Source organism: Phaethon aethereus (assembly GCF_964289735.1).
Source record: "Phaethon aethereus genome assembly, chromosome: 8".
Lineage (NCBI taxonomy): Eukaryota > Metazoa > Chordata > Aves > Phaethontiformes > Phaethontidae > Phaethon > Phaethon aethereus.
This window is the reverse complement of record NC_138584.1, coordinates 22,956,024-22,968,173: the sequence shown is the minus strand read 5'-3', so window position 1 is coordinate 22,968,173 and position 12,150 is coordinate 22,956,024. Positions and strand designations below refer to the sequence as shown.

Here is a 12,150-nt window from a genome sequence, read left to right as displayed (position 1 = left end):
GGGGTGCTATCCCTTCAGAGAAGGAGCCCAGCCATCTCTACCTCCTTCCCCTGGTCACCTAGTGCTGCACAAGGGAGTGGACACAGCTAAGTGTGGCTAGCTTGGAAAGGAAATGCCTTATTTTCCACTTCTGAAGGTATCTTACCCTCTGTTTCTTTTCTTTCTTCACTTTGCTCCTTTGTTCCTTGCTGTGTCAGACTTTCTGCCTGATGTTGTCTTTTTCCTGCTTTTTCCCTGACTGTTCTCATCTGTACTGATATTGGTGCCCTCAATATGGAGCCGCCAGTGTTGAATGTGATAAGGACTAAGCCTATTCTAACAGCTTGCCTGATCAGCTTGGGGAGGTGCTGTCCCTGAAAAAACACTGTGCCTGCTGTGCATACAGACCTTTTACTGCAATGTGTGCTCTTGTGGGACCTTGAAGTCTGATTACCTGCCTTCGTTTTTGTACAAGGTTACCAAGTACCCTATTGCAATGGGCTTGCTCCTTCTCCTGAAAGCTTGTGAGGTGCCACAGTGACTGCCAAGGCTCTGCAGAGCTTGCCTGCTGATCTGGGAGTCTCCTCTTGCTCTCCCTGCTTCGAGCAAGCATGGGAAGGGGAAAGCTTAATTTCTGCTTGTAGGCTGCTATCCAAAGGCCTCAGGGTTTTACAGGCACTGTGAGATAGTAGTAGGGTATTAACACACACTTGGTGAAGATGGGGAAACTCTTCAACTTCAGACTGCCACTTGGAGCCAGTGTGCCAGGAGCAGCACCCAGCCAGTGTCACTCCTGCATCGGCTGCAACAGCAGCTCTTGCAAGAGCTATTACATATCAAGGGTTTGAGAGTTTGCATCCCTTCTCTGTGAACACAGTTCTACTCTACTGACTACAAAGTACACTGATGTAGAGCATGTGGTACCAGGCTGTTAGCCATGTCCTTTGACACTCAGCATCAAGTAGCTGAGCCAAAGGAAGTGACAAATAGATGTGATTCAAGTAGGAAAACTTACCTGGTGGTGTTAGCATGAAATTTCCTTGTAGACTTTGTATTTATGTTGTGGGCTGAGAGTTCTGGGACTAGTTGTCCTCAAACTCTAAGCAGAGTCTGTCCTGAGTCCTCAGAGCCAAGGTGCCAGGCCAGGAGGGCTCTAGTTTCCTGCTCTATCCTAATCTGCTGGTATGACTTTCCACACTTGAAACATAGTGGCTTGTGCTCTGCTGCCAGACTGGTCTTGTGTGCCCTGTAAGCTGGTGCATAGACATCTCTTTAGGCTGTGATTTTTTTCTCTTGAGGGAAAACCATGACTTTAATACATGGACAACAGTGCCTTAACTGACTCTTCAGTGAGATGGATGAAATCGTTACCAGTAATGCAGGTATACTTGAATACAGCTCTCCTGTTGAGTGGTCTGCTGCATGTGCTTAAGCTGGTGTCCTGAGATGCTGTGTGTGAAATGAGTGTGCACTGGCTGGTTACAGGCCCCTCTCCCTTTTTGCCTGGGCACAGAGTGGCAGAAGGAGGAGGTCCAAATCCAGTTTTCTCTGCTTCATGGTAAACATCAGTCTTGGTGATCTCACTGCAGAGTTTGTAAAGAACAGGGTGCTGCTGCTGCTCAGGGCTGGCCAGGCTTCTCCTCCTTGTCTTGTCCTGACTGCCTTGCTGCTTGTGTGTTGTTCAGGGTAGACATGGTTTTGTGTTCCTTGTCTTGCTGGATTCACTTGTGCATATACTCAGCAGAGCTGCTCCTGGAGCTGTGGCTGATAGCTCTTGGTGATGGTTTGAAGTGCTACCTTCAGTGCGTGCTGGGTGCAGCCCTGTCTGTGCCTGGGCTGGAGCTGCCAGACCCTGCCTTGGTCAGTCCCACTCTTCCACAGTGACAGCTGCTGCTGGCAGATGCCTCTGAAACACAAGTCCCCATAGCTCTGCTGAGAAACATGCTCCCTGGGTGCATAGAGCTGCATGCAAGCCTTGCTACACCCCACAATGACTTTCTGGAGCTCCAAGGAGCTGGACAGGTGTTGTGGTGGGGAACTGGGGGAAGAAGATGCCTCTTCCCTGGAGACTATGGAGCTCAGAGCTGCACCAGGCAGCAAGTCTTGCTGCCAGCTTGTAGGTCAGGGATGAGGGTTGGTTTGATCTCTGGCCAACTGGTTATCTCCTGACCTTTGAGGGTTGCTACTCCCTGGGGAGCCCCACAGGGGCCAAGCCTGCTTTAGCCAGTTCAGCAAGGGCCCTGTGCCAGCTCTCCCTGAGGTGGCAGCTCTGTGGCCACCTACCAGACAGTTTTGGTGCTGCCTGTAATTAAACTAGTGGGGAGATTAGGGTGGCTTGCTTTCTTGCTTATTACAGGACTGATTTCTGACTTGAATGCTGATGGAATAGGAGTGTTGGATGGCTGGGGCTGAGTCTGTTGCTTATAGATGGCTGCTGTGTGGGGAGAGATGCACCCTGTGATGCTGTTAACAAAACTAATTGGGTTGAGCTCTGGTCTGTCAGTGTCGTGGCTCACAATGCTGTGGTTCTGACTGCTCTTGGGCTGCTGGGACTGGTTATAAAGAGCCTTCCTGTTCTTGCTGAAGTAGCACTAATTAGCTGTATAGCTTGTTGGAAATAATGCAGTCTACACATTGCTTGGTGTAAGCAAGTATCTAATCCTTGATGTTGGTTACTGGGGCAGAATGTGGCCTGGTACGCTGGCTTGCAAATAGTGGGAACTTTCTCTCTGGGATGCAGAAGTGACACCCTGTTAGTGAGAGGTGGAAGGAGATATGTTGCAAGGTCTCTCGGTATTGTGTAGGGTGTGTTTGGGCCCCAAGGGTTCCTGGTGCTTTGGGATGCTTGGACCTGTTTGCTTGACTTCTCTTCAGCTGTTCAAGGCTCAACTTTGGGTTCCCCATCTCCTCCCAGTTCCTTACCCAAGAGGATCAAGATCCAGGAGGAGTCAAAGGAGAGTATCCCTTGTGCAGGGGGGGAGGATACCAACCACTGAGCTGTAAGTGCCTGCAGTGTGATGTGCAGTATAGCATGAAGGGCAGTAAGAACAGATGCCTGGCTGGACGGTGAACCCCTCTCAAAGTGCAGAGGGACATTAAGGGCTGGTGGTGTACACAGAGGAAATGGCAGAGGTGAGCTCAGGTTCCCAGACACTTGCTGTTCTGCTGGAAGACCCCTGCCAGCTGCAGAAAGGCTGGAATGGAGCCATGATGGCTCCAGCAGGCCAATGCACTTAGCATCTTCCTGCTTAGTGAATGTAATGCTTGGGCCTGCTCTACAACTGCCCCTTTGCAGCTCAGCTGCCAACACCCCAAGGCCAGTGGCTGCCCCTTGGGAAACAGAGGAAGGTGAGACATACCTGCATCTGCTCACTAAGCAAGGCACACTTCAGCTGCTGTCTAATGCAGGACCATGTAACATGCCGGTGTGTGTACCAGGTCTTTGGGTCTTTGCAAGACCTTGGGGGTTCCCTGTAGATGTGGTTGCTCTGTTAGCTGAATGCAGGAGGATGTTCTGCCTAGGGAAGCTGTGGAAAACATGTAGGCCCTTTTCATAAGGGCATGTAGCATAATCCTGCTAGTTCTGCCCTCGTAGAAGTCCTGGTGCTTGCCCAGAGCCCATGTTCAGGACAAGTTCTATCCCTCCCCTCTCCCTGTTGCATGTGTGGCTGTAGGAATGCTGGAGGTGCTTCACGAGGCACAGCAGTAAGAGGGACTTGTTGCTGTTCAGTGATGGGGATTTCTGTGCTAGTGCTAGGTTGAAGTGGCCTCCCACTCCTTGGTGGGATAGTTGTCTGGGTTCAGGGCTGCTGCCAGAATGCCCCTTGTCGGTGTGCTCTGTGCAGCCTTCAGCAGGTCTGTCAGTGCAAAACTGCAGTGTGAGTCTTCTCACTCAAGTCCCCAGTGTCCTGGGATGCTGAATTGTTTTGAGCCTGTGTTCTAGCTGGCCAGTGGTGCTGGAGCCTTGCTGGTATCAAGGTCAGCCAAGTAATCCATAGTGCCTGAGCTCAAGTGTTTCCCTGCAGTGTGAGATGTAGCTCTGAGCTTGTGGGTGACTGATACTATCTTCTTATCCTAGCCTGCCCAAAATAAGCAAGTGCTGTGCAGGAGTTGTGTCTCTGCCCTGGACCTGTAGTAAGGCTGACTCATTCAGCTTGATAAGATAAACACAGAGCTTGAATAGTTAGGTACCTGTGCTGGGAACTAACTCTTGAGGGCTCTTCAATCTAGCAAATAAAGGTGTAGCTGGATGTAGTGGTTGAAAGCTGAAACTAGACAGACAAGTTTGGAGCTTGCTCTAAGCCATTAAAGCAACATAAAGCTCAGCAGCTTTCAGGACTTGTACTTACTGCATTTCCCACAGCTGGAGATAGAGTGGCTCTCAAGGATGCTATAGTTCCTGCTATACTCTTCTGGCCTCTGCTGCATGTGGAGAGTGGATAATCTTGGCAGTGTGCAGGACCTTAAATATTACTTGTATCACAGTGACACTACAAGTGAGTATTACTTGCTATTAAACACCTTGAAACCTTGGGTTGAGAAGGTGAGCACCTGTTCTGCTGCTGGTGCCCCTGAGGTGTGGGGATCAGTTCTGAGTGGGCTTTGCCCTGTTGCTGCAGCTGCCTCCAAGGTGGCATGAGGAACCACCTTCTGTGCTTTTTGAAGCACCGCAAAACTTCTTGGGCTCTGTCCCTGGGGTTGTGTGGCTGGACAGGCTGCTCTGGAGCCTTGCTTGGAGGAATGGGTGCTTTGGGGGGAGGGGGTGAAGGAGACCTGTTCCACCCCACTGCTGTTGCAGAGAGGTTGGGTGGCACTTCCCAGTGGGGAGGAGCACACGGGGCAGGCACAGTTGCTGCACTAAAGTGATTTGCAGAGAACAGTGAGCCAGAATGGTGTGTGCCAGGCCCCTGTGACAAGTGCTGCCAGTGAAGCCTGTCATGTAGGTGCTTGGTAGCACTACACAGGTAATGTCTGCTGCTGTCCTGCCTGGGTCCTAGCTACAGCAAAGAGCACTTTCAGCAATTCCTCTTGCAGCAAAGCTGAAGGAGCAATGCTGGTGCTGGCTGGTGAGGGCTTGAGGTGGCAGTGGCTCCTGGATACTCCCAGCTGGGACCTTACTGGGAAGAAGGTTACTCTGTCTTCAGCCTCCTGGCTGCTGCTCTGGGAGGGGCTGTGTGCTTCCTGGCGGCAGCAGCAATAAACCTCCTGGGGAGACTGGGCTGGGGACCTGTTTCCCCAGGCTCTGTGTGGGCAGTGATTCCTGTGCACCTTCCTGCAGGAAGGGGTAGGTGGCGTGTCTGGTAGCAGCTGTGGGGAATGCCTCCCTTGCAGATGGATGAGTCAGGTGAGGCTGAGACTGTGCTCTGCCTCCCTGTTGCTTTGGTGTCCTGTGGACTGGGGAGATGTTGGGGAGTACAGGGGGCTGGGTGAGGGTGTTTCAAACTTCCTTGCAGCAGCAAGAGCCTGGGCCCTTCCTGCTCTTCTGGAGAGCATCCATCTGGATTGTTGTCTGGTGTGTGTTTATAGTGGGGCTGATGAATCGGGAGCATGCCACTCTTTCTCCTTGCAGGCTTATATCCTCAGGTAGCAGAGAAAGCCACAGAAGGATGCTGTCCCCTGTCTAGAAGGGGAATGGAAATGTCATTGCGAAGTAGGATGCACCTAGCCTCTGAGGTGCTGGGTTATGGAGTGGTAGTTCTTGTCAGAGTTTTATGCAAGGATGTGAAACCAGGAACTCCAAGACCAGAAACTGGTGTTTGTTTCTGAATTGATGGCTTTCCTTTCTCATGCAGTGGTTCTGCCAGTGATGCTGGTTGTATTGCTTCTCTGGTGGGTATCAGTGGGCAGGAGCCCAAAGCTGATCATTAAAGGTGCTGCTTTGTGGAGAGTATGGGCCAGCTCTGCATCTCCCTTCGAGACTTTGCACCAGGGGCAGGCAGAGCAGTGTGCTGGGTGGGTATGGGTGGCAAGGTTGATGGCAGTATCATGGTGGTTGTGGGTGATAATGCTTGAGCCTGTGCAGCTGGAGATATCGTGCTGAGGTTGGAAGCTTTCCTAGCTACCTTGAAATGTTAGGATCCTGCCTTGGAAGGACTGCTGGTGGTGGATAGTGGGGTTCCCAGCAGAGCTGGGGAGACAGGGCCAGGCTCAGTGAGAAGTAGGGAGCATGTGGCTCAACTGGAAAATGGATGCTGCTGTGTGATCAGCAGAGAGCAATGCTGGACAGATATACATGACTAGCTCTGAAGCTATGCTTGAAACTTGCTGATCTGCAGGGCTGTGCTCTGCAGGGTGACCTCCTGGGAAAACTGCTGCCTGATCTGCCCTTCTTCTCCACAGAGATACTGCCACCACCATGGAGGGGATTGTGACCATGTATCAGGACTTCATGAAGAAAGCAGGTTAGTGTTTGGCTCATGCCACCTACCCTGCAGCTGAGCATACATACCTTACAGCCACAGGCACAGTGTGGTGGTCTGTAATCACTGAAGCAGTCTGGGTCTAGCTGCATCCTGCCTCTGCCCTGATGTAGATGCAGCTCTGAGTTTGTTTTGGGCTGGCTGTTATGAGGTGGTCTTGCCTCAGTGCCTGTGCAGGCCCTTTTGGGGCACTTGTGTCCTCTGGGGCAAAGGGTCTCCAGGCTGCCCTGCAGTGTGGTGTCAGGCTGTACCTTACTGAGTTTGGCTGGCTTCACCAGCCTCTGCTCCCTGACTGTCCCCCTACCTGTACTGCTGTCCTAGGAGAACAGGATTGCCATGTCCTTTCCTCTACTCTGGCAGTAGCATTGCTGGCAGCAGATTGGGGTGAGGGTGCTAACTGCCCTGCACTGTGGCTCTCTCTGCAGACCCCCGCATTGCCAATTATCCACTGATGCAGTCCCCGTTCCTTGTGATGGGCATCCTTCTGGGATATGTGTACTTCGTACTATCCTTGGGTCCCCGGCTAATGGCTAACAGGAAACCTTTAAACCTGAAGAAGTTCATGGTGCTATACAACTTCTTTCTGGTGGGACTCTCACTTTACATAGTCTATGAGGTGAGTTGTTGCCAGTAGCCTGTGTGGCATATATAAAGCAGTCCATGCAGGTTGTGTGGGTGATGGGGAGCCTTCCTGCACAGGGCCTGAAGTGCAGTGGGTGATGTGTTGGGCCTCACTGTGCTGATGCTCTTGTTGCAGTTCCTGATGGCAGGGTGGCTTACTGGGTACACCTGGCGATGTGACCCTGTGGACTTCTCGCAGGACCCCAAAGCCCTCAGAGTGAGTTCTTGTCCCTCTCCCAATAAGTGGGGATGGCCTTCAGTGCTCCTGTTTGGACAGCAAGGTCACAGCTACCTGCCTCTTGAGGCAGGACTTGCAGTCCCTGGCTCCTGGTTTCACCCCTGGGTTACTGTATGGAGACCCTTGGTCTCTGGGCATGCTCAGGCTGAGGTGGGTCTCTAATGTTAACCTGTTCTGTTACAGATGGTCAGTGTGGCTTGGCTCTTTGTCTTCTCCAAGTTCATTGAACTGACAGACACGGTGAGTCAGTTACTGAGGAGGCCTTGTCACTGCTTGCTGGGCAGGGAGTTGGGGCCCAATGTACTTGGGATAGGTGCTTTCTTCAGCCCTTCCAGTCTGTCCTGGCAGTGCTTCTATCAGGCATCACTGCCAAGGAGGTCACTTGGGGATATTGCAGAGGCCACTCTTGGCACGTTATAGCTCTGGAAGCTGTGAGGTGATGTAATGTGTGCTGGCAATGCACTTGGAGAGGGGAAAGCATCACTGAGATCAGACACTGAATTAGTGGCCTGGCCTGCTCTAGCTGCTCCCAGGGCTGCAGGTGCTTGATGTTGGACTCCCATTGCAGGTGATCTTTGTCCTGCGGAAGAAGAATGAACAGGTCACATTCCTGCACCTCTTCCACCACTCTGTTCTGCCTTGGAGCTGGTGGTGGGGAGCAAGATTTGGCCCAGGTAAGATGGGAACTGTCTGGGTATACAGCTTGGGGACAGGGTGGGGTTAGCCCCAGCATGCTGAGAAGGGTTTTATTGTCCCTGCTGGGCTCCTAGGAGCTCTTTGTAGTGGTAATTGCTGTGGAGGATTGACTAATAGAAATCTGTCTTAACAGGGGGAATGGGCTCATTCCATGCCATGATCAATTCCATGGTGCATGTTGTCATGTACTTCTACTATGGGCTCTCAGCAGCAGGACCTGCCTTTCAGAAGTACCTGTGGTGGAAGAAGCACATCACAGCCATCCAGCTGGTGAGTCTGTGCTGTGGAGCAGAGCATGTGCCCTCAGCTTCTGATGTGAGGGGCAGGCCAGCCCTTGTACCTATGAAAGGTGCAGCCAGCAGCTGTAGTTGGCTCTTCTGCAGCCTCTCACTCTGGGTTTCTAGCAGCTCTGGCCCACTGTGGGCCTCCGATAGCCCTACCAGCCTGGTTAGGGTGTGGGTGCTGCTCAGCCTGCTGCCCCTGGGCTGCAGCCATGCTGAGAGGGTGAGAGGCACATGCTGCCTTGAGGCTTGTGCCTGCCTCTTCCAGCTGCTGCTGAGTGCACCTCACCATAAGGACCTCCAATTCAGAGTGGGAAAGGAGCCTATTTCTTTCATTTAGAAAGAAGGTCTCCAGTGGGATCCCTAACCCTGCTCCATGAATAACTTGTCCCTGCTCTGCCTTGCTCCCAGGCACAGTTCGTGATTGTCTCCGTCCACATCTCCCAGTATTACTTCATGCCCAGCTGCCAGTACCAGTTCCCCATCTTCATCCACCTCATCTGGATTTATGGGACCATCTTCTTCATCCTGTTCTCCAACTTCTGGTACCAGTCCTACACGAAGGGCAAACGGTTGCCCAGGGCAGCTCAGCAAGCAGCCCAGCACAACGGTAGCAGCATCCATGAGAATGGCACTGTCACCAATGGCAAGGTCAAAGCCAACTAGAGGGCAAAGCCCTCCCAGAGCCAATGAGAGCCCCGGGGCAGAGGCAGCTGGGATCTGTTCCCCTGCTCCTGGGTGCCACTAGTCAAGTGCCTACAGACTGTTGTATCCCTGTGCCCAGCCCTGCTGTCCTCTGTCTGCATGCCCAGCCCCTCTGCTCTGAGCAGCCTTGGGCAACTTCTCCTGCTGCTGGGAGGGCTTGTGCTGTTTCTCAGTGTTGCTGAGCAGAGAGGCAGCTGCCTGCATCACAGCTGTGGGGCTGCAGTCCCATTCCAGTATTTCCAAAGGAACTTCCCCCAAGTGCCTACATCTGGCCCTTCTGCCTGGGGGCCACTTCCTTCTGAGTAGGACCAAAAGAAGAGACTTGTCCCTGTCCTGGTGCCATCTCCTCTTCCCTGTCTTATCAGAGCCTGTGTGGATGAGCAGACTTGTCCCTGGTTGCTTGCTGCTGCCAGCTCAAGCGTGAGTGCTCCTGCTCTACCATGCCTTGTGCCACCTTGTTCTATGCCACAGTGCTGCATGTCCCTTCTGGTCCATGTGTGCCCAGGTCGGGGGGGGTCCTGCCCTGGTGTATCTGTGCTCAGGTGTGGCTGTGGAGAATGTAGGGGCAGAGTCTGTGGGACTTGAGGGCCCAGACCTGCCCAGTACAGTACACATGCCCTGTGCCTAGTACATAGCAGGGATTGTGACAGCCTGAAATGCCTCCCACACACAATAAGCCCAGGCTGCCTTGCCTTTCTGTGCCTGGGCTGGGTGCTCAGTGTGTGCTTTAGCCACACTTACCTGATCCTGTATGGCAGATGGTGGCTTGCTCCAGAGTGTGGGAGGCCCAGCTTAGCCTTGCCTTGGACCACTTCCATTCCTGCAAACTTAAGACTTGAGCAATAATTGCCCCTAGAAGCAGCTCCCAGGCTCTCCTTTCTGGGACCAGCCCTGCTTGGGACCAGCGTGAACATGGCAGAGGATGGTTGTAGCGTGCCCTGCTGTGGTGTAACAGTGAGTACCTCTTGCCTCTGTGAATCCACCTGGGTGAAGGTGTGCTCTGCCCTACAGCAGGGCAGTGCAGCAGTTCTCCTGGGCCTGGTACCCATCACCTGCTCTGTCTGTAACCAAAACTATGCTGGTGGCCTTGAGGATGAGGTGAAGGAGCCAGGCCCTGTCAAATTGGGCTGCTCTTCTATCACAAATAAACAAACAGAAGGAGAAATGGCTCTGCCCTCTTGTCTTTCCTGGCTTGCTGTGCTCAGAAGCTGTTCCAGGTTCTGGGCCCTGCCCAGTGTGGTTGGAGGCAGGGCTGGGAGAAGCAGCTGGTGTAGCAGGTTTGTGTGTTGGGGGAGAGGGTGATAGCAGTGTGCTGATGAAGCAGATGGCAGATTGTTTCCAAAAGCTTTGGTAGAGCAGTGCTCAGGGCAGGAAGTGTGTCAAGGCTCCTGTTGTGAAAGTGGCTCCACCCTGCAAAAGAATGGCTGGGGTGGAGTGTGGGTGTGGGCTGGGGCCTGGGCCAGCAGCCTAGGAGGAGCTGCTGCTTTTCAGAAATCCTGGGGAGCTGGTGTGAGGGAATAGAGACCCTGGAAACCCAGCTGATGGGGAAACAGCAGTCTGCTTCCTGCATCTGCTGAAGCTGCTGCCATCTGTGAATGCCCCTGTAGTGTTGGATCTGTGTAGAACCTAGCTTAGGTTTGTGTTGCTGCTGCCTTGTTCCTGCTATCAAAGTGCATCTTGTCCACTTGGCCTCTGTGCTCTCTGCTGCCTGAGACAGGCTTCCCTTTAGCAGTTTTGGGGTGCAGTGCTGTGTTCCCCATCACCTTGCAGAGAGGCTAGCCTAGGTGCTGATTCAAGCCTCGGAAAAGGGATGGGTAGCTGGCTGGGCTGCTCATGGCTGGGAGGAATGTATTAGCCCAGCAGGCCTCCAAAGCTGAGTCTCACTGCAGGTCTGGTTGGGGTGTGGGAGGGCTGTAGCAAATGTCCAGCCAAAGCCCTAGAGCAAGTCTTGGTGTGAGAGAAAGCTCTAAAGACCCTGCCTGAGCTGCTGTACCACCTCAAGGCCATTCTCTGAAATGTAGGAAAAACTTCAAAAGTAAATGCTGAACTGGTGTGACTACTATGTCTTACTGCATATGGACATCACCCTGTTTTACAGGGCTCAGTGCCCTTGTATGTAGATAGAGCCCTGAACTGGCATTGGGCTGATGGACTATGTAGCATTCTCCCAGTTGTTGCTTGCTTCTCTGGGGTAAGGACTAGCAGGGGACTTAGTGCTGGTCCCTGCAGAAGGGGTGTGTAATGCTAGTTCAATGCTCAGAAGTCACCACTTCAGGAGCTATAGGTAACAGTCCAGCCGAGATGGATGTTTTCCTGTCTAGCCTCCTTTTTCCCTGCAGCTGGCTCTTGGTAAAGACAGGACTGTCTTTGCTTTTGCCCAAAATAGTAACAATACTTTAAACTACTGGTGCTTGGCACTTTAAAGCAGGCTGTTCCCTAAGTGTGCTTTGCTTTCCCTTCCTTCCATTGTTCCCATTAGCTGTGATCTTTCCATGGGCTGGCCACAGCACTTGATGATTTATACCCTGTCAGGGCCAGTCTGGGCTGCTGCTCCAAACTGAATTCACACCTTATATGGCAGTGTTTCCTGGGCCTGCTGGGTCAGTGCCCAGCTTCATCCTCCATTCCTCACTCCACCACAGAAACCAGTCTGGGGCTGAAGGAAGACACTGCACTACCACCATCTTCCTGTAAGGCTCAGAGGACTTTCAAGGGCTGTGTAATGCACAGCTTCTGGGGGTGGGTATGTACTAAAGGAGAGAGGCAAGACAGGCTCTGTCTGAGAAAGATAAACTGCTATTAATTACATGGGAGTGAAGAAACTGCACCAGCTTTCAGGCATGTAAAGCCTTTCTTCTCCCAGGGTCAGGAACCAGTGGAAGCCTTAATCTGCTGTAGGGCCACAGGGCAAGTCTGTGCTAACTCCCAGCATCAAACTGCAGGGATGTGGAGCAGGGCTCCTACAACAGCAGCACAGCTCTGGGGAAGAGCCAAACCTTCCCTGTAGATTCCTCCCGCCTTCCTCCCCTGCTCTTCCGCAGGTGGCCAGATGAAGATGCACCAGCAGCCCTTGTGGGAAGGTGCTGGGCTCAGCTGCTGTGTGCTGGTTTTTGAGACTGTGCCCTGCCATCAGCAACAGGTGTGGAGTGCACACTGGCTGACTGGGGCACAGCACAAGCTGCTGCCAACACTGCCTACCTTCAAAGTCTCC

General features: G+C 52.8%; 1 protein-coding gene across 1 annotated transcript; it reads left to right on the top strand.

The window, feature by feature from the left end:
- The first annotated feature begins 6,322 nt into the window (after positions 1 to 6,322).
- On the top strand, positions 6,323 to 9,151 carry ELOVL1 (ELOVL fatty acid elongase 1). Its single transcript, XM_082002792.1, has 7 exons — positions 6,323 to 6,380; positions 6,824 to 7,014; positions 7,156 to 7,236; positions 7,441 to 7,497; positions 7,826 to 7,931; positions 8,087 to 8,223; positions 8,646 to 9,151. The coding sequence occupies exons 1-7, from the start codon at positions 6,335 to 6,337 to the stop codon at positions 8,898 to 8,900; spliced, it is 873 nt and encodes a 290-aa protein (XP_081858918.1). The 5' UTR covers positions 6,323 to 6,334; the 3' UTR covers positions 8,901 to 9,151.
- Positions 9,152 to 12,150: the final 2,999 nt, after the last annotated feature.

Excerpts from the sequence above, each read along its gene's own strand:
- ELOVL1 (XM_082002792.1), top strand. The coding sequence starts at position 6,335 with ATGGAGGGGATTGTGACCATGTATCAGGACTTCATGAAGAAAGCAG. Across the intron at positions 7,015-7,155 it reads CACTTTACATAGTCTATGAG|TTCCTGATGGCAGGGTGGCT; the intron begins GTGAGTTGTTGC and ends CTCTTGTTGCAG. Across the intron at positions 7,932-8,086 it reads GGGAGCAAGATTTGGCCCAG|GGGGAATGGGCTCATTCCAT; the intron begins GTAAGATGGGAA and ends CTGTCTTAACAG.